The sequence below is a fragment of the Sardina pilchardus genome, chromosome 13 (genome assembly GCF_963854185.1).
Source record: "Sardina pilchardus chromosome 13, fSarPil1.1, whole genome shotgun sequence".
Taxonomy (NCBI): Eukaryota; Metazoa; Chordata; class Actinopteri; order Clupeiformes; family Clupeidae; genus Sardina; species Sardina pilchardus.
Genome location: NC_085006.1, coordinates 12,422,506 through 12,440,707, shown reverse-complemented (window position 1 = coordinate 12,440,707; position 18,202 = coordinate 12,422,506). Strand labels below are relative to the sequence as shown.

The 18,202-nt window shown below is 42.0% G+C and overlaps 1 protein-coding gene across 2 annotated transcripts; it reads left to right on the top strand.

Annotated features, from left to right (window-relative positions):
• The first annotated feature begins 6,830 nt into the window (after window positions 1–6,830).
• On the top strand, window positions 6,831–17,849 carry tbrg1 (transforming growth factor beta regulator 1). Of its 2 annotated transcripts, none has more exons than XM_062552565.1 (15): window positions 6,831–7,200; window positions 7,307–7,436; window positions 7,538–7,595; window positions 7,874–7,956; window positions 8,406–8,442; window positions 10,078–10,140; window positions 10,466–10,660; window positions 11,419–11,489; window positions 11,822–12,039; window positions 13,524–13,663; window positions 14,799–14,945; window positions 15,545–15,642; window positions 16,140–16,250; window positions 16,510–16,670; window positions 16,917–17,849. In XM_062552565.1, exons 2-15 carry the CDS (start codon window positions 7,309–7,311, stop codon window positions 17,009–17,011), a joined length of 1,605 nt encoding a protein of 534 aa, XP_062408549.1. In that variant the 5' UTR covers window positions 6,831–7,200; window positions 7,307–7,308; the 3' UTR covers window positions 17,012–17,849. The 2 variants fall into 2 exon arrangements, with proteins under 2 accessions (XP_062408549.1, XP_062408550.1); XM_062552566.1 differs by having other exon boundaries at window positions 6,860–6,875.
• The last annotated feature ends 353 nt before the right edge of the window (window positions 17,850–18,202 follow it).

The following is an 18,202-nucleotide window of genomic DNA, read 5'->3' as shown; positions in this document are numbered from 1 at the left end:
ATTGGGTCACCTGCCTTGACCCCCATATGAACTTCAGACACATCCTATTCTTAATCCATAGGGTTTAATATGACATTAGTCCACCTTTTGCTGCTATAAGAGCTTTGACTCTTCTGGGAAGGCTTTCCACAAGGTTTAGGAGTGTGTTTATGGGCATTTTTGACCATTCTTTCAGAAACGCATTTGTGAAGTCACACACTGATGTTGGATGAGGAGACTGGCTCTCAGTCTCCTCTTTAATTCATCCCAACGGTGTTCTATTGTTGAGGTCAGGAGGTGCAGGCCAGTCAAGTTCTTCCACACCAAACTCTGTCATCCATGTCTGTATGGACCTTGCTTGGTGCACTGGTACACAGTCATTCATATACCTTGTGGAAAGCCTTCCTAGAAGAGTTGAAGCTGTTATAGCTGCAAAGACTGGACCAACGTCATATTAAACCCTATGGATTAAGAATAGGATGTGACTTAAGTTCATATGGGGGTCAAGGCCGGTGACCCAATACTTTTGGCAATATAATAATATTTACACACTAATAATTTGTCTATGGTCAATAGGCTACTCACATTCATGGTGGGATCCAAGCATGGTTCATCTCAAGGTATAAAGATAAAACTCGACTCCAAATTCTTCTGGTCTCTAAGCATAGTCCTCATATGAAAACTTTTGACAACACTGTTATCTGCATGATCATCTCAGTGTTCTTGCAATGGTGACATCAAGGCATCCCATGTATTCCTTTGCCGGTTCAGTAATTAGGTGCTTCACATTGATCTATCATGATTCTGTTGGATGAATTAATTGCTGTGGCAAAATAAGTCAGTTCAACATACAGTAACAAATTTGTATGCTTATTGTGTTCAAATAATCACTCCAATTGAGTAATCCACGTTGAATCAAGTAAGGTATTCAGGGGGGAAGAAAAATATGTTTAAATGTTATGTACATTTAAACCACAAAATGTTAAATTAAACAAACTGATGTTTTTCAGAGTTATTGCCTTGAACAGACATATTTAGCCTGGTGTAGCTGTTGACTTGGACCCAAGCTTTCACTTGGACCCAGGTGTGGCACAGGCGTTGTAGCCGGATAAGCCACAGCACCCCCATTTACAGGGGCAGATTAACAAAAAAACAATGTAACATCAAATATATATAGCCTATGGATAAATTATCGATATTTGCAGGGTTACTTGGAGTGCATTTACCATTTCACAAGCCTTACATTCTCTCTCTCCTCCTGTCCTTTGTTGATGACCCTTTCCTTTGTTACCTCCCTCTGACTCACATAATGAGGGGGAACACAAGCATGCCAATGGCTAAGAGGGAATCATGCATACACCCACAAACTGTGTCTAGCAGTTTGAATGTTTTTTAATTATTTTTTGTTGGTTGTGCATGTTTTCATCAAATGCAGCCAGGGCAGGGGGAGGGGTGTATTGACAGCCTGTTAATGAAGTTCTTCAAGAGTTTCCTCCCCAATGGCAGGAGGCTGAAATAGCTGTGAGAAATGATTCTTTTGTTTTATTTTTATTTTATTTTTTTGTTTTGTATCGTGGGTCAACATCGTTATTTATTTATGTTTTATATTTGTGCCAAAAACAAAGAACTGATATTCAGCTCTTTCATGCATTTTATGCATAAACTTAGGCTACCTGTCTGGGCTTGTTGTGTTTTTACCATCATTTCACAGGGAAATATTCATCATTTCATAATGGTCATTTTCATTTTCAAAATATTAATTTAAAGTAAAATGGTGTTATCCTTTGCTGTTCTGCCTTTGTTTGGGTGCTACTTTGGGACAAATATAAATAACAAGGTCTGAGGTGTTTCCCTTGATAGTGGGATTTCACCATAGATAAAAGAAATAGCCTACGAGTAATCCAACTATGCGTCATCAGCCTATTTTAGAAGTGACGAGTGGTGGGGTAGGCCTACAGGCCCAGGGTGTAGCGGCTGGTAATGAGAATACAGCCCTGAAGGGCTCCGGTTTTGATGATGATGGTTGAATATGCGGTCTGCGGTCTTGCTGAGGAAGCTGTGGCTTCAATGATAACAGCGCCAAATAACTAACAGCACCGCTGGAAACCTAAAGGGACGTATTTTAAAGCACTCCATTAAAAAGCACTTTCTCTGATCCTCTCCTGGAAGAGAAAGTCAGAAGATCAGGTCCGCTTCATGTGCACACGCCTGGTGGAAATGAGTCACCAGTAGCCTAGGCTAGGTCAACAGCTAGGAAAGGCTGGGCTAGGAAACAGCTTGTTGCGCATGAGGACGTATTTTTCCTGTAGTGAATCATCATCGTTCACCTCACTATTTTGGCCCTGAGGGAAGTTTGCTAACAGAGGGTGACACACCCTAGACTAGACGCTTGGAGTGTGTGACACTCGGATCATCTGATTTTTTTTTTTTTTTTTTTATCAATCCTCGCTCGCTCCCTCCCTCCCTTTCTCTTATCATAACTCTTTCTACGTCTCACTATTTTGTGAAGGAAAAGAAGTAGGAACGATAGGATGTTTGGTATTGCATCTGTTTACGACCACAAGGACAGCAGAGGGCATCATCAATTCCTCACTCCCCTCCATCGAAGCCGCCCAAGGCAAGCGATGCTGGCGTAAGGCGTGCAGTAAAGACTGCTCACCCCAGACACAGACGCACATCCTTCTCCCCTCCGGAAGGCATTACAGGTCTCTGCGCAATTGAAAAAAAGAAGCAGGTGCAGAGGAGGCTTAGTTATTTCCTGCGGCTATCCCCCTCTGGAGCTCTGTATCCAGGTGACAACCAACCAACTAAGCTAACTTGAAGACAATCAATACAATTATTCACAATTTTAAATGGAAATAGCTTAATTTGTAGGCTAATAGTCTGTGATCGTTGGTGTGACTGGATGCACACCTCAAGTGATCCTCTTATAGGCCCTAAGTAAAAAAAATAAATAAATATGGGTACATTCACTGTATCCTCCAAGTCCAAGTCCAAGACGCGACACAATTAAGTGACATATCTTTTAAAATTGGGAAAAGAGTTGACATGCTTATGGCTTTTGCCTACATGCAGGAAATAATGTAACACTAACATATAAACACTTTTTATAGGCCTACTTCCAGTGACATTTGCCTTTGCATGAATTTCACCTGGCATTAGTATTAACTCAGATAATCCACCACCCATATAAAAAAAATGCAAATATTAAAGTCAATAAGTAGAGTTATGTGTAATAAAGTGAAATTACCTTAGAAAAAGTATTTCTGAATACTCTGTAAAGTATGACATTACTTAAAATACGTTGTGGAAAAGCCTTATACAGTAGAGTAGATAATCGTTTAATAGTATATATAAAAATACAGGGGCCCCTCTTGTGAATCCTGATCTTTAGATAACTTCCCAAATTGTTTCATTGGATTTAAGGCAGGGCCTTGCTTCCCTTTCTCTGAAACCAATTGAGAGTTTCCTGTTGAATGTGTTGGATCATTGTCCTGCTGGAAGGTCTAGCCATGTCTCATCCTCATCATCCTGGTGGATGGCAAGATTCTCCCGGAACAAAATAACTCATCATTCTTTCAACTATATGAAGTCTGCCAGTACCATAAGATGAAAAACAGCCCCACACCATGATGCATCTACCTCCAAACCTCACTGTTATATGGTATTTATCGGCCATTTCTGCCATTTCGTCTCTAAATATGGTGTTGTATAATCCAAAAAGTTGAGTTTTGCTCTCGCCTGACCAGAATACATGTTCTCTCAGTATTTCTTAGGCTTGTCCAAATGTTGTGTGTCAAATTTTCAACGAGCTTCAACATTTCCTTCAGTAATAGAGTCATGTGGGATGAGCGTGCACAGAGGCATGGCGGTGGAGTGCATTACCATTTACTCTGTAACAATTTAACCTGCTGCCTCCAAGTCTCTGGGGTTTTCTCAGAGTGGTCCTTGGCTCTTGGGCTATACTCTTCTGACTTCCTGGTCAGAAATCTTGTTAGGACATCCTGTCCATGGCCGGTTGATGACGCAGTGATGTTCCTTCCACTGGCAGATATGGCTACTGGATGATTCTAAATTAAGGCATCAAGATCAATTTCCAAAAGATGATTTTAAATTCCTCTTTTTAGTCAACTTTAGCATGGGTTCAAATTCTCCCCACTGTAGACACACATATACGGAAAACACTTGATATTGAATGTACTGTATGTGCTACTGTGGGATATTTTTTATATGGGTCTCATTGAATTAACTGTTTTAGTATAACTTCCATATAGTGACCCCCTCTGTAGGAAGGTGAGATATCTGATGGTGACCCCATGGGGGCCTTGACACAAACATGGCTTAGGTTAAGGGGTTCTTGTAAACATCTCTGTTAAATGGCAGTTGCCACTGGTAAAAGCATCTTTTCAGTGATTTTCCATGTGTGTGTTATATAAGAACTGGCTTCACCCACAGATGTGTTGGTTTGTTACTTTGACTTTCATGTGGTAACATGCTCCCGGAATCGTCAATAAAGCTGCAATCTCACACCAGTTGTCTTGGAGTAATTTTGACCACACAATGCAGGCCTGTCAACTGTATGACAACTACATAGCAATTTATTTTATTATTGTGTTCATTTTAATGATTAAGAATGAAAGACATACGTGGGACTGCAGATGAAAACTAGCCTAAGGCTAACTCTGGTGCAATGCATCAAATGTTCACATTTATGTATAAATTGCACATTGTCCCGTTCAAATAAAAATTGAAATTGAAATTGAAATACAACACTCTTAAAATTAATGTGTTGAAAACAACACATCTCTGTGTCCAGATAGGGACAACGGTTTGTGTTATTTATAACACATTGCTTTTGTTATTTGTTACACAGTATGTGTTGAAAATACAGCTTGTGTTGTTTTTTTAACACGTTTGTTGTTTCCAGCACATTCGTTTTAAGGGTGTTCCCCCACCAGTGAGTCATGTCACGTACACTGCAGCTGCTGTTCGGAACAAGCCTTTCAAGTATGAGGTGTGAAGTCAGCCAAAGTCAGCCACAGCTCATCTTGAATGAGCCTATTGTGTTAATGTGTGTTATTGTGGCCAGCCTAAGGCACATCTGTGCAATAATCATGCTTTGTAATCAGTACCTTCAGATGCCACACCGGTAGGATTATCTCAGCAAAGGAGAAGTGCTCACTAACACTGATTTTGACAGATTTGTGAACAATATTTGAGAGAAATAGGCCCTTTGTGTATATAGAGAAAGTCTTAGATGTTTTAGTTCTGCTCATGATAAATGAGGTCAAAAACAAAAGTGTTCTGTATAATTTTGTTCAGTGCACAGTATATGTAGCCTGTGTTGTGTTGAACCAGCGTGGTTCAGCCCTGCACACATACGGAATCGACACTGCAAACTGCAGCACACACAAACACACACACACACAAAAAGAACATTGTGTGTGTGTGCATGCTGTATATAGTTATTTTAGTTCTTGTGTGTTTATGTGTGTCTGTGTATGCTGTATAGGTATTTTGCATGCTGTATAAAGGTTATGTATAGTTATTGTGTGTCTGTGTGCATGCTTTATATGGTTTTTGTGCATTTGTGTGTTTGTACATGCTGTATTTATTTCCTATGCTGCATGTAGTTATTATATAGTTATATTATATTATATTATATTATATATGTGTGTGTGTGTGTGTGTGTGTGTGTGTGTGTGTGTGTGTGTGTGTGTGTGTGCGCGCGCACGTGCATGCTCTAGTTCTTTTCCATGCTGTATACTAGTTCTTGAATACAGTTATTCATGTGAATTTTGAGTGTGTAATGGGTCACCTAAAAGCTGTTCTGTAGGCCTAGTTGTTTTCCAACAATGAACAAAAGTCGAAGAAGTCATTTCATCAAGCCATTTACTTGATGTTTGGTAGGCGTAGGCTATCCAAGTAAAACAAATCACATCAACCAAAGGCAGGCCTTGTACTGGAGTTGCCTATTAAATGGGAGACTTTCTGTAGCCCATTTGTAAAAAATCTAATCTCAAATTTGAGTCGCTCGTTTGCCATTTCTGTAATCTGTTGTATTGGGTTCTATGCGTTTTTTGTTTCCACTCTGGCGCACAATTTTACGCACGGGGAGCACCTACCCCTGCCCGAATTAATTCAACCATTTCCATAACGTGTAGGGTGCATTGTGTTTACTAGTGTCTCGTCGGCCATGCAGCTTCGGTCAATGACCTATATTTCGGAAGTGATTGTGAACCAGAATCGAATCTTGTTTATGATGGAGCTACACCAGGGTGCGTAACTAAAGCGTTCAAAAATAATAAATAAATAAATAAATAGATCAGTCTTCTATGCAGGCATGCATGGAATCGTGTGAATTTCTGTAAACTGTTTGAATGTTCCACTGTAAAATACAGACCTTTGCAACAGTGGCAAACGTTTTTGGTGAAAACCGTTACATTTGAACGAGTTGGTGTTGAATGCCATTGATACCTTCGTCATACCCACGTGCCGCTGCACTCCTCCTCAGACTCTTGGGAATGTTTGCAAACGGCTGGCTTGAGAACGACAGTAAACTACGAGAAATTCCAGTCCAATTTCTTCTTCTTCTTCTTCTTCTTCTTCTTCTTCTTCTTCTTTATTTTATTTTATTGGCAGATTACAACTCTTTGGTGCATACCGCCACCACCTGTAGGAGTGTGCAAAGGGACTACCTTGGTAATCTGGTTTAAGAGGAAATGTGAGTGAAAGATTTGCAAGCTTGTACAGTAAGCTACGAGAAATTCCAGTCCAATAGGTGGCAGTAGCACAGTTAAATTTAGAAGCTTTGTTATGAACTGACGTAATATCCGGAAGTTCAGATTTGAGTAAAGCAGTACACGCACGGAGGCATGTTGACGTTTAAGTTGGAGGTTATTGAATTCTGCGTGGTTACGGGAGCTTATTATCATTGAGTTAATCAAACTCATCCAACGAAATCAACAAGCAGCTTGATGCCTGCGTCTTTTCCATATTTTATTAATTTAGCATCTTTAGTTTGAAAACGTCTACACTTTCTCTTGGCTAACTAGCTGAGTAGCTAACCAGTAATTTAAGATGTGCAGGACTCGCATGATTTCTGGAAATAAAAAAACCTAAATGGTGGTTTTACGTTCAGTGTTCGACATCACATGTATATCTACGAGTTGGTACATTAGACTGTATGACTAAGTAGATTAATTAGCGAGCCAGTTGGAGGTAGGAAGCTATAATGTCCTCAAACGGGCATAACTGTAAGGTTAGCCCCTAACCTAATAAATAGCGTCTTTATGAACAAACGTAACTCAAGTGGTCCTCCCTGCAGCAATGGATCCATTGAATACTCTCTCGAATTTCGAATCAGAGATGGAACCTGATAGTCAGAGCAGTTATTCATTATTCCCTGCCCTGGACAGTATGACTGGTTTAGTGGGGACTTCTGACACTCTCGAAACGTAAGTGACAAAATTTGCATCATATGGATTCATGTCGTAATCCTACGCTGTTCTTTAGGCTGGAATACATTAATGAAATGGTCTTTGTGACTGACTCGTAGGGAACAAACCAGTGATGTTGTTGACAAACCTAACCTTACCTGGCTGGATGCTGCACAGGTAAGTTAGGCTGCTGAACATGACCGTGAAAATACCTTTGTGACATCTCAGACTTTCACGCCTTGCAAAGACGAACATGAAACGTGCTCTTAGATACGCCTGGTTCCAGGCCTACTTCATCAGGTTTTGTATCTTGGTGCACATGATTAAGTTCAAAGGGTAAGGTCTATAGTTAAGGTCTGTCATTTAGAATGAAGTATAAGTGCACTGCAGATTATTAATGCAAAGTGATTTGCTGCATATCTAAATAAAGTGCCCCGCCCCTCCAACATCTATAGATCGTGCTTGAAGAAGCTGGACGTCCAATGCACATCAAAGAGATAAAACAAAGAATCATTGACCGGGGACTCGTACAGTCTAAGTAAATAATTTCAAATTACTCCGGCATATCACTGTTATGATTACCTGTACATAAGTTGAATGTTCATAGGGCATCTCAAATAATCAGTTCTGAATGGTCAGATATCACATCTAAAACGAATTATTTCTTTGTTGTATGTTTTCTCTCTTCACAATGACCAAAAGACCAGCTGAGAGCTTGTACTCTATACTCGACAGTTTGATAATGATAACTCAACTCTACAGTTTTGTTTTTGCAATAAACATTGACAGTGATTTCTAAATGTTGTACATTGTTACCTGCATGGGACATGCATTTATTTTTTTGCGAAGACAGTAGGATAGAGAGCATGAGTATGTGGGCCATAGCTTGGGGCTAGGGTAAGGGAACCTCTTGACCTGGTTGTCAAAATAGTTATTTTGTTATCCAACCATTTCTGATCAGCAGGAACAACTCTTTTCTCCCAACAGTGCAAAATCAAGCTTGGAAGCAGTAATGTATCGAGAGGTAAGCCTGGTCTGGACAGCCATTCAATGCTTTCCTTTGTCTGTTTCAAATTAGCATCATAATAGGTTGATTTTCATAATGTAAAGCTTGACATTGCATGCACATTTAATTGTGATTGTTGTATTGTTTTGTTGTATCATTTATATTTTGTAATATCTTTTATATTTATCACTTTTTTCATTTTTGCCAGTTTTTCCTTTCTCTTTACCTTTTTTGGAATGTGAAAGGGCATCATCAGTAACATACATGGGATGTTTTGAGCAGTTGTACAAACACGTACCCTTGCTCAGCATAACTAAGATTCCACCCTTCCAACCACAAAATGAGTTCATGTAAATAGTCTTGTGAGGAGTCTTAGAGGTCAGCCATTCATGGAACTCTCACGGAACATCCGTAGGAAAAAAGTGTCCCAACAGCTGCGTCGTAAGATTTGACGGTAACGGTAAACACATTTAAATTCCCAACAACAACAATTACCATTTTGTCTTTAGATGTTATTAATACCGCATTGAATTCCCACGGTGTGAAAAACATGTGTGGAATTCTTTCCAGCATCATCGGAAGTCCCCAAAGTAGGCGCAACATCATGCAACGTGGGCTTGTTATGTGCTTAAAATTAGGTGCCACTGCTACGCATATTTCATGCTGACTGCAAACATGAATAAACCTAGCTTGATTTTTGTATCTATAGTGCATTTTCGCAGGCCTACTTTCACAGTTTCTTTCTTAAATCTACCAAATGTATAGCATAAGTGTCATAACACTTTTGAGCAACTTTTTTACCACTTGTCTGATTGCACACAGATGCCTACCGCATATTGGAAGTTTGTTGTGATAAACACTCTTGTCATCTACCAGGCTACAACTAATGACAAATTGTGACGCCCATTCATTCACAATCTATCGTAAAATGTAGAAATTGTTAGAAATTTACATCTGGCTAGTTTTTAATTGTATGTTTTTCTTTTATCTCATGCCTGTTTCATTCATCCTGGCCAGGAGGGACGAATGAAACATTACACACGTTAAATTTTTATTGAAGTAATTCCGGAACGGTTTTGTTCAGAGCCGAAAATGCAACTGCATTCGATAGAGGAAAGATGTATGATAAAGACCATGTATCCGCTCTGTCCATCATTGGTGGTAGGCTTAGAAACATTTTCGGCACATTTGAAAAATACAGCGATAACACTGATACCGTGATCATTTTGGTCACTATAATCGCCATGTTCAATTTTCCTACCGTTACATCTCTAGTGAGATCACTGGATTCTTTAGACCTGACAAAATAATATTGTAATGATCCAACTTGAAGTAAAGGGCTTTGATGACATTTACTGGCCGGCGTATAGCTACAGTAATTGCCTTGGATTGTCACAGCTGATGGAGTTTCAGGGTCATTGTTGTAAGGCAAGGGGCCAACAACGGCACATCCACAGGTCTGGTATACAAAAGCCACACAGAGTGGATATAAACTGTAAACTCAACAGTGACTGAAATAATGCAAAATGAAAATAAAGTCAAATAGTGACATTGGCAGCTGAGTACTGCGGACACACAGCGCCGTGTGTCGGCAGTCTTCCACCACCTGTTCCTCCACCCAGACCCCTGCCTCAGTCTCCTACTATGTTCCAGACTCAGAAAGGGAGCAGGCGCTTCAAGAGGATTGAGAACAGGAATGGAGTCTTTGCGCTGTTGGTAAGTGCTGAAAAGCCACTGTGAGCAACCTTGGGACGCTTTGTGGTTGTCCATTAGTGTTGAGGTGTAAGGGTTAGTGTAGAGTGTAATTCATGGCCAAGGTGTTTTCCACCCTTGCATTTTTTTTGTCATGCTGGCTCATGTTTTGATTGCACAGCCATCATTTGTAAGAACAGCATTGCCTTTTGTTTGCACGTATGTATTTATATGTGAATTTAAGCACAACCATGTGATATTCATAAGTGTGTGTTCTTTTGTGTGTGCATGTAAGTATGTGTAGCTTATGTGAGGTAAGAACTGGTTGTGTGTGTGTGTGGTTTTGCAGACAGATGAGGAGCGGCAGCAGGCGCTGCAGGTAACCTTCTCCAGCACAGGCTCTGGGGGGCCCTTACTGCCCTCCCCCCCATCGGGGGCCTCAGAGGTTCGACCTAAGGCCAAGAAGAACCCTCGCAAGAACCAGAACGAGAAGTATCGGCTCAAGTACCTGAGACTCCGTAGGGCTGCACGCGCCATGATCTTTGTGAGTCCTCGACCATAGGCCCTCATGTACAGTAGACTGACCCTGATAACCTTGATGAGCAGTAACCTTGATGCTGCCTGGCAAGACAGTGACATGGAGTTGAAATGTTGCAATTTGCATGGACCTCATAGTGATACTTTGACAAATTGGCATTCTATGAGATTCTGGTATTCTAGAGATGTGCTGTATCTCTGGGGTCAAACTGTCCGGTAATTTATTCCAAGGTTCCCAGGGGTCATGGAATTTCTGGAATGTCATGGAAATTGTGTCATTTGTGGGCCAAATCAGTATATTGTACAAGGATCTGCCACTTTTGGTCTAAAGTCATTGTGGGAAGGTTGGAGTAATTAGCTGTGTCATTCTGTGATACTCTCTGATGCATGTTTACCATGGTTGTGTATGACAATTGTCAGACATTGATTAGGTGTCTCTCAACTGAAACCAACAGATGCTAGCTTGGGCAATCTAACTTCCAGTTCCTCACTTACTGTTTAGTTACAGTACATCTTCAGGGCACAGTTGGTCTCATTTTTGTTCCAACATTAGCTAAGAAATCCCCAATTCAAACAGATGCCCTCACGTTTGGTGACGATAGAGCTGGGAACTGATGCTCTCACGTTTTGTGACGATAGAGCTGGGAGAGGCTTCTGGCTTCTGCTAGAAGGGGTTGATCATGCCAAAACAACAAATTGGATGACGCCGATTGGTGTTTGTCAGAAGGTCACAGGGCTTATAGACATTGTTTGTTTTGTCCCCAGGAGAATGCAGCTCTGTGTGATGAGGTCGCACATCTGGAGGAGAAGTTTGTACGTGCCAAAGAGGAGCGGAGGTATACATCTGAAGCCAGACAGACAATAAAACAAATGAACAGATGAAGATTCACTTAGATTTTTATTTTGACTTATGGTTGAAGTGGGAAAAGTGTGTGCAATTGGACAATACGAAATGGGTTGTTTAAGACCCACTCTGGCAAACATCAACTTTTAATTTATTTTTAACATATCCATTAGGCGTTTTTAATGTGCTCTAAAACGTAACATGAATGAAATAAGCTGTAAACACCACAAGTGTTTCAAGTTTAGATGGACAGTGCGCTAGTTGATGTTTCAGAATAATCAATGGCTGGATTGCATCTGTAATGCGTTGGTGTTTGGGCTTTAGGTTTCTTTTGAAGACACTGCTGCAATACCAGTCAGTGTCGGACAGCGACTTTACCAGTGGGCCAAGTGGAAGCGGGCATGTCCCAGCAGGCTTTGCCTCCAGCGGGGCCTCCGGGTGCCAAGGCCTGGGGCCCGGGGCCTCCTCTGCTGAGGAGGGCACCCCGAAAAGGCCCAAGAAGGAGCGCAAGGAGAGAGGGAGGGAGAACGGAAGAGAGGAAGGTAAGAGGACACCGAGTCAGAGCCGCAGGAGGTGTCATCCTTCTGATAAGAGGTTTTAAACTGAGGTCCTGACTCACTTTGGTCATTAAAAAGCCCATTGTACTTATTCGCCCCGGTGTCCTGGCTAAATTCCTCCACCCTCCACCTGAAGTTATAGATGGAACGTGGTGGTGTTGCGTTGAAACACTTTCAGTTTGGGTCGTCACACCAACTTGGATGTACCTTGCATCTGCTGAGAAAATCATATCCTTCACACACCGACACACATTACACAACACAACTACAAACACATACAGTCATACTTTTTGGATTATTCACAGTCATGTGTGAGTCAGATGAATCTGAGTCACACGTCACAGTGCATTAAAATGGGTGTCACCGGCGCCAGCTGTGGCGCAACTGACTCTCTCCTGCACTCAGTCTCTGACATTTTCCATGTCCAATAAATGGCCATAAATGGCCATAAATAGCCCAAAATAATGACTCAGTATGCGGATAAAACTGCATACTTTGAGAAACCAAAAGGGAAACACCAGATAGTGAGTCAGTGCTGCTTGAAAGTTTGTGAATCCATGCTGAAGTTGACTAAAAAGAACAATACAAATCATCTCTTGGAAACTGATCTTAAAGGAACACTTCACCAGTTTTTCATATTAAACTACATTATTCCCTTAACTAAGACGAGGAGATACATACCTCTCATGTTTCAATGCGTGCACTCACTGGCTCTGGCGCACGGCGCTACTTTGATAGCACTTAGCTAGCCCAGTTCATTCATTAGGATCCAAACAGAGATGAAGTTACTGTAGAAGCGACCAAACACCTCCATGTTTTCCCTATTAAAATACAGTTACACGAGTAGTCACACGACCAAGTATGGTGAGACAAAATAAAACGTGGTGCATTTCTAAGCAGTTAAGAGGAATAACTATATTGTGTGGCGCAGTAATATCCTCACTCTTGCACTTTCAGTTTCACTTTGGAGTGAGGATATTACTGCGCAGAGTCTAAGTGCTCCCAATAGTATTCCGCCACACAATATAGTTATCCCTTTTACCTGCTAAGAAATGCACCACATTTTATTATGTCTCACCATTCTTGGTCGTGTGACTACTCGTGTAACTGTATTTTAATAGGGAAAACATGGAGGTGTTTGGTCACTTCTAACTTCATCTCTGTTTGGATCCTAATGAATGCATTGGGCTATCAAAGTTGCGCCGCGCGCCAGAGCCAGGGAGTGCACGCATTGAAACGTGAGAGGTATGTATCAACTCGTCTTAATTAAGCGAATAGCATAGTTTAATATGAAAAAACGGTGAAGTGTTCCTTTAAGGCATTAAGATAAAAGATGATTTTATATAGTCGACTTTAGCATGTGTTCCAATACTTATGGACTGTACTGTATGTGCTTGTGAAGACCCATAGAAGAGAAATGTATCCCTTATGAAAGATTGTATTAACTATACAAGCCGCCTCTTCTCTAGTTCCCAGGAAGATATCTAAGAAGCGAAAGGTCGCAGAGGGAGGGGTGCGGAGGCTGGTCCAGCCAATCCCATTGGACTCCACTGGACGGCCTGTGTTTCCCATCGTGCTAGGTGGCCTGACCGTCTACAGCCTTGGGGAGGTAAGAGCATAGAGGTGTGCCAGTGTTGTGGTGTTGAAAGAGGAGCAGTGGTGTGGATACTGATTCTGGACAGACAGATATATATTAAACACAGACAAGCAATTAAACAAATACCAGAGCGAGCAGATTTTGGGGGGAAATGGGTATGTACAGTATGTGTGTATTTACATTAGGGATACAATAATTCATTGTTATATTAGTTGCCAACTTTTTTGGTAATTGATTAGTCAAAGTAAAAAACATAAAAAACCAAAAAACTCAAACTCAAAAAAAAGGCATTTGATAATGTCTTGTTGGGCTTTGGAAAACAGTTATCAATATTTTTCCACAATTTATGTTGATTATGAATTGATTATTAAAATAATTGTTAGTTACATAGACATACATAAACACACATACAGTGGTGGCATAAGAATAATGGACGAGACCAAATCCAGTGAAAACTCAACACTGGGCACTTTATTTTGTCATTTGTTTTTGTATGGTCAGAGTCAAAGGGGGGGTGAGGCGATGTAGGCCTCTCGTGAAGTTCATGATAACTCAGGATCACAGGAGATGGCGGGGAATCTGCAGGGTAGAAGAGGTGCAGATGAGGAGCTCACCGGGTAGAGTTCAGGGAAGATGAAGCTGGAGACCTGTGGAATTCAAGCGGCGCTTAGTCAGCAGTAGCGCTCTAGTCGTTGTCTTCTTCCTCTTCTGTGTAATGGTTTCCAGCTGTGCTTTGTGGCCTTGTTGTGATTCATGCCTGTGGTAAACCCTGTTGTACGCAACTATGAACATGTTGCATCATGTTTCTTCATTGTATTGGTTCTGTTAGTTTAACAGGTGAAACTCATTCTTCATTGTATTGGTTCAGTTAGTTTAACAGGTTAAACTCATTGAAATGCAAAATCTGTTCACTGGAAATGATTTACTTCCACATATAATAGTTTGGGTATAATAGTATAATTGTGTGTGTGTGTGTGTGTGTGTGTGTGTGTGTGTGTGTGTGTGTGTGTGTGTGTGTGTGTGTGTGTGTGTGTGTGTGTGTGTGTGTGTGTGTGTGTGTGTGTGTGTGTGTGTGTGTGTGTGTGTGTGTGTGTGTGTGTGTGTGTGTGTGTGTGTGTGTGTGTGTGTGTGTGTGTGTGTTTTTAAGATCATCACAGACCGCGTTCACTTTCATGACGATAGTGCTATCTATCCTGTGGGCTTCTGCAGTACGCGGGTGTTTGCCAGCATGAAAAGTCCAGACCAGCAGTGTTTGTATACATGCCAGATCAAAGATGGAGTTACTGGCCCTCAGGTACAGACAAACAAATGAACAAACACACTCACATTCCCACATTATTTGACCATACAGCTTCTGGGAATGGCTTTGATCTTGATTACACATTCATATCTACACACGAACCCTCAAGTGAGTGCGGGTCAGTCAACCACCCACCAGGTGTCCAGATCTACACACACTCACACGGACACACACACACACACACACAGTCACACAGTCACACAGTCACACAGACACACACACACACACACACACACACACACACACACACACACACACACACACACACACACACACACACCTCATAAACCCTTACTTTGATTTTACAGCAATTTGAACTGAGTGGGTTAAGTACATGTGGGTAGGTGAAGTATATGTGGGTATGTCAAACACATGAGGGCTAGCCACCCATGCTCACCGCACACACACACACACACACACACACACACACACACACACACACACACACACACACACACACACACACACACACACACACACACACACACACACACACACACACACACACACACACAGATCAGTAGATCTCCATCTCTCAGGTGTGCCACCGTGTATTCTTACGTACCAGTCATGCATTGATCCTTCCTCCCCAGTTTGAGATAGTTCCAGAAGATGACCCCCAGAATGCCATAGTGGCCTCGTCAGCGCTCGCGTGTCACACCAACCTGCTGAAAGCAATCACGGCCATCAGGTAACTACAGCCACATACACAGAAAGATGGGTCTGATATGCTGCCACAGAGGAATAGGGGGGTGCTTGCCTGTTTTGTTATGGTGGGTGGGTTCAGTAAGAATAAAGCACTGAGGGGCCAAAAGTGCAGGGTTCCCACGGGTCAGGGAGTTCCTGGAATATCAGGGAATTTGGTAAATTTGCATGCAGTCAGGGAATTTTATTGACAGTAAATTATGTAATAGCCAAAACCTGCTGTGTATTCTCGTTTCAAGTGTGGATGCACCTTTAATGTTTTTGTTTTGCCCACAACATTTCCCACTCTAAAAATGTGCAACATTCTAGAATGCAATATCTTGGCTGGTGGCGTCAGTGTATTATGTATGTATGTATGTACAGTATGTATGTATGTGTGTGTGTGTGTGTATAATAGTTTCAACTTTTTTTATATTACTTTCCTTCTTATTACTTCCCTCTTCCCCTCAATTCTGCCTGTGTCTGTCTAACTACTCTCTGTAGGGGTAAGCCACTGGTCCCTATAGTGCCATCTGGAGCAGACTTCTTTGGCTTTTCACACCCAACCATCCAGAATCTCGTTCAGAGTTGCCCTGGAGCACGCAAGTGTAGCAAGTACGTTTCCAGCTGTGTGTGTGTGTGTGTGTGTGTGTGTGTGTGTGTGTGTGTGTGTGTGTGTGTGTGTGTGTGTGTGTGTGTGTGTGTGTGTGTGTGTGTGTGTGTGTGTGTGTGTGTGTGTGTGTGTGTGTGTGTGTGTGTGTGTGTGTGTGTGTGTGTGTGTGTGTGTGTGTGTGTGTGTGTGTGTGTGTGTGTGTGTGTGTGTTACTGCTTTAATGGACTATATTCCTATGCTGTGTATTATCTTGGTTTACAGCTACCGTTGGGTTCGGTTTGAGGTGTGTCGTCTGGGTGACGGGCAGGTACCACACACACTCTCGGAGGACGACGCGTCTGTGAACTTTGAGGCGTTTCAGCGGCAGCAGCAAGGCTTCAGTGGCGGCACATCGCCAGAGCGACCGGCCAGTGCCATCTCTGGTGAGTTGGAACAGCCAATCGCCTTAAGCTGCAGACATTACGTTCGGGCGCATCCCACAAGTTTGCATCCCACTACTTTAAAAGAACAAAGGCTGTAAAATAGTCCAAATCTGACTCCTCAAGGGGGGGAAAAAATAATGGCTCTCGAGTTGGTCGAAAAATGCTCTTTGTGCCGCCCTCTGAGCGGCTCTCGTATCCTCTGTGTATTTTGAGGTGAAGTTCATTTTGATTTGTATGATTTTGCAGGTCGGCCCCCACAGGCCCCTGGCGCTTCCCATCATCATCTCCTGAGTACTGGAGCTTTGCCACCAGCGGCCTCCTCCTCACAGTTTGGGACGTAACATGATCCGTCACCTACTCAAGCAAGCAGGCACCAGGGCCATGGCCAGCTTGTGTAGGAAGGACCAGTCAGTCATCCTCTTTCAGAACAGCCTCTTATTATTTTTGGAATGACAAGTTTTGTGTGTGTGTGCGTGTGTGTGTGTGTCCCTCTGTGAAGGCTCTTTGGTTTTCTTTGATTTATTACTGGTGACGCATAAACAGGATAAATCTCCAAATTAACTATGAAGCCCCCTTCCACCACCTGGCATTCTGGTCTTTGTCTTTATAAGGACTTCCTGGGGAAATAACTTTGAAGATATCAGCAGATTCCATCACTCATCACATGACCACATGGCCATTCCAACCACTACAGAGAGTCTCAAGTGAAAATTTCCCGACACACCACCCAACCTTCCTTTATCACTGCCAGGAGCACCCACCCACGCACACATTCCTTCCATTAGGACATTTTTCTGATTACTGCATGGAACTGTTTTCTATTTCTAGGTGGGGAATGAATAAACAAAAAAAGAGAAACACCACCCACTACAGGAACCCACCCACTAGCCACCACCCTCCTGTAACCAATTATCTCTTTAAACACAAATTATTTACATGTTTAACCGCAGAATGCTCTCTGAAGAGTAGAAAACTGACCGTAACAGAATTTTAGGAATCTGGATCTTTGGTGGCATAAAATCAATGGTCTCACCTTCTGGCTCTGAGTGTATGTGTAAATGTTTACATTAACAAAAACATGCCAAGGACCACATGTCTTCAGTCATCAAATTGTGTCAGCAACAACATTTCATAAAGGTAAATAAATGCTGAGATGCACAACCCTCAGCACAACTCCCATTCACCTCCTTGTTGTCATAATTGATCATTTTTGAAGACTGTATACAGGTGCATCTCAAAATATTAGAATACAATTATATAATATAAATAGTCATTGCCCTGCCCAGACTGAGAGATGAAAGGCTCAGGAAACCATTGCTGGGATTTTGACTGTATTAGCTAATTAGAGCTCTTCTCAGGTTGACATCTCTGTATTCTAAATTCTTTATTCTAACAGGGAGGCTACACCAGAGAGGGTTAAAGCGGAGCGAGAGGCGCAAACGTTCGATCATTTCCGCGTTCTGTCTTCGCAAAGGGGAGGGGGGCGAAATCCCCCTTTAAGCAGACCTATTAACATTCGAACTGAACTGCTT

Bases quoted from the DNA above. Each gene is read 5' to 3' on its own strand.
- tbrg1 (XM_062552565.1), top strand. From the start codon at position 7,309: ATGGATCCATTGAATACTCTCTCGAATTTCGAATCAGAGATGGAACCT. The intron at 7,596-7,873 runs GTAAGTTAGGCT...CAACATCTATAG, and splicing joins CCTGGCTGGATGCTGCACAG to ATCGTGCTTGAAGAAGCTGG. The intron at 10,661-11,418 runs GTGAGTCCTCGA...TTTTGTCCCCAG, and splicing joins CTGCACGCGCCATGATCTTT to GAGAATGCAGCTCTGTGTGA.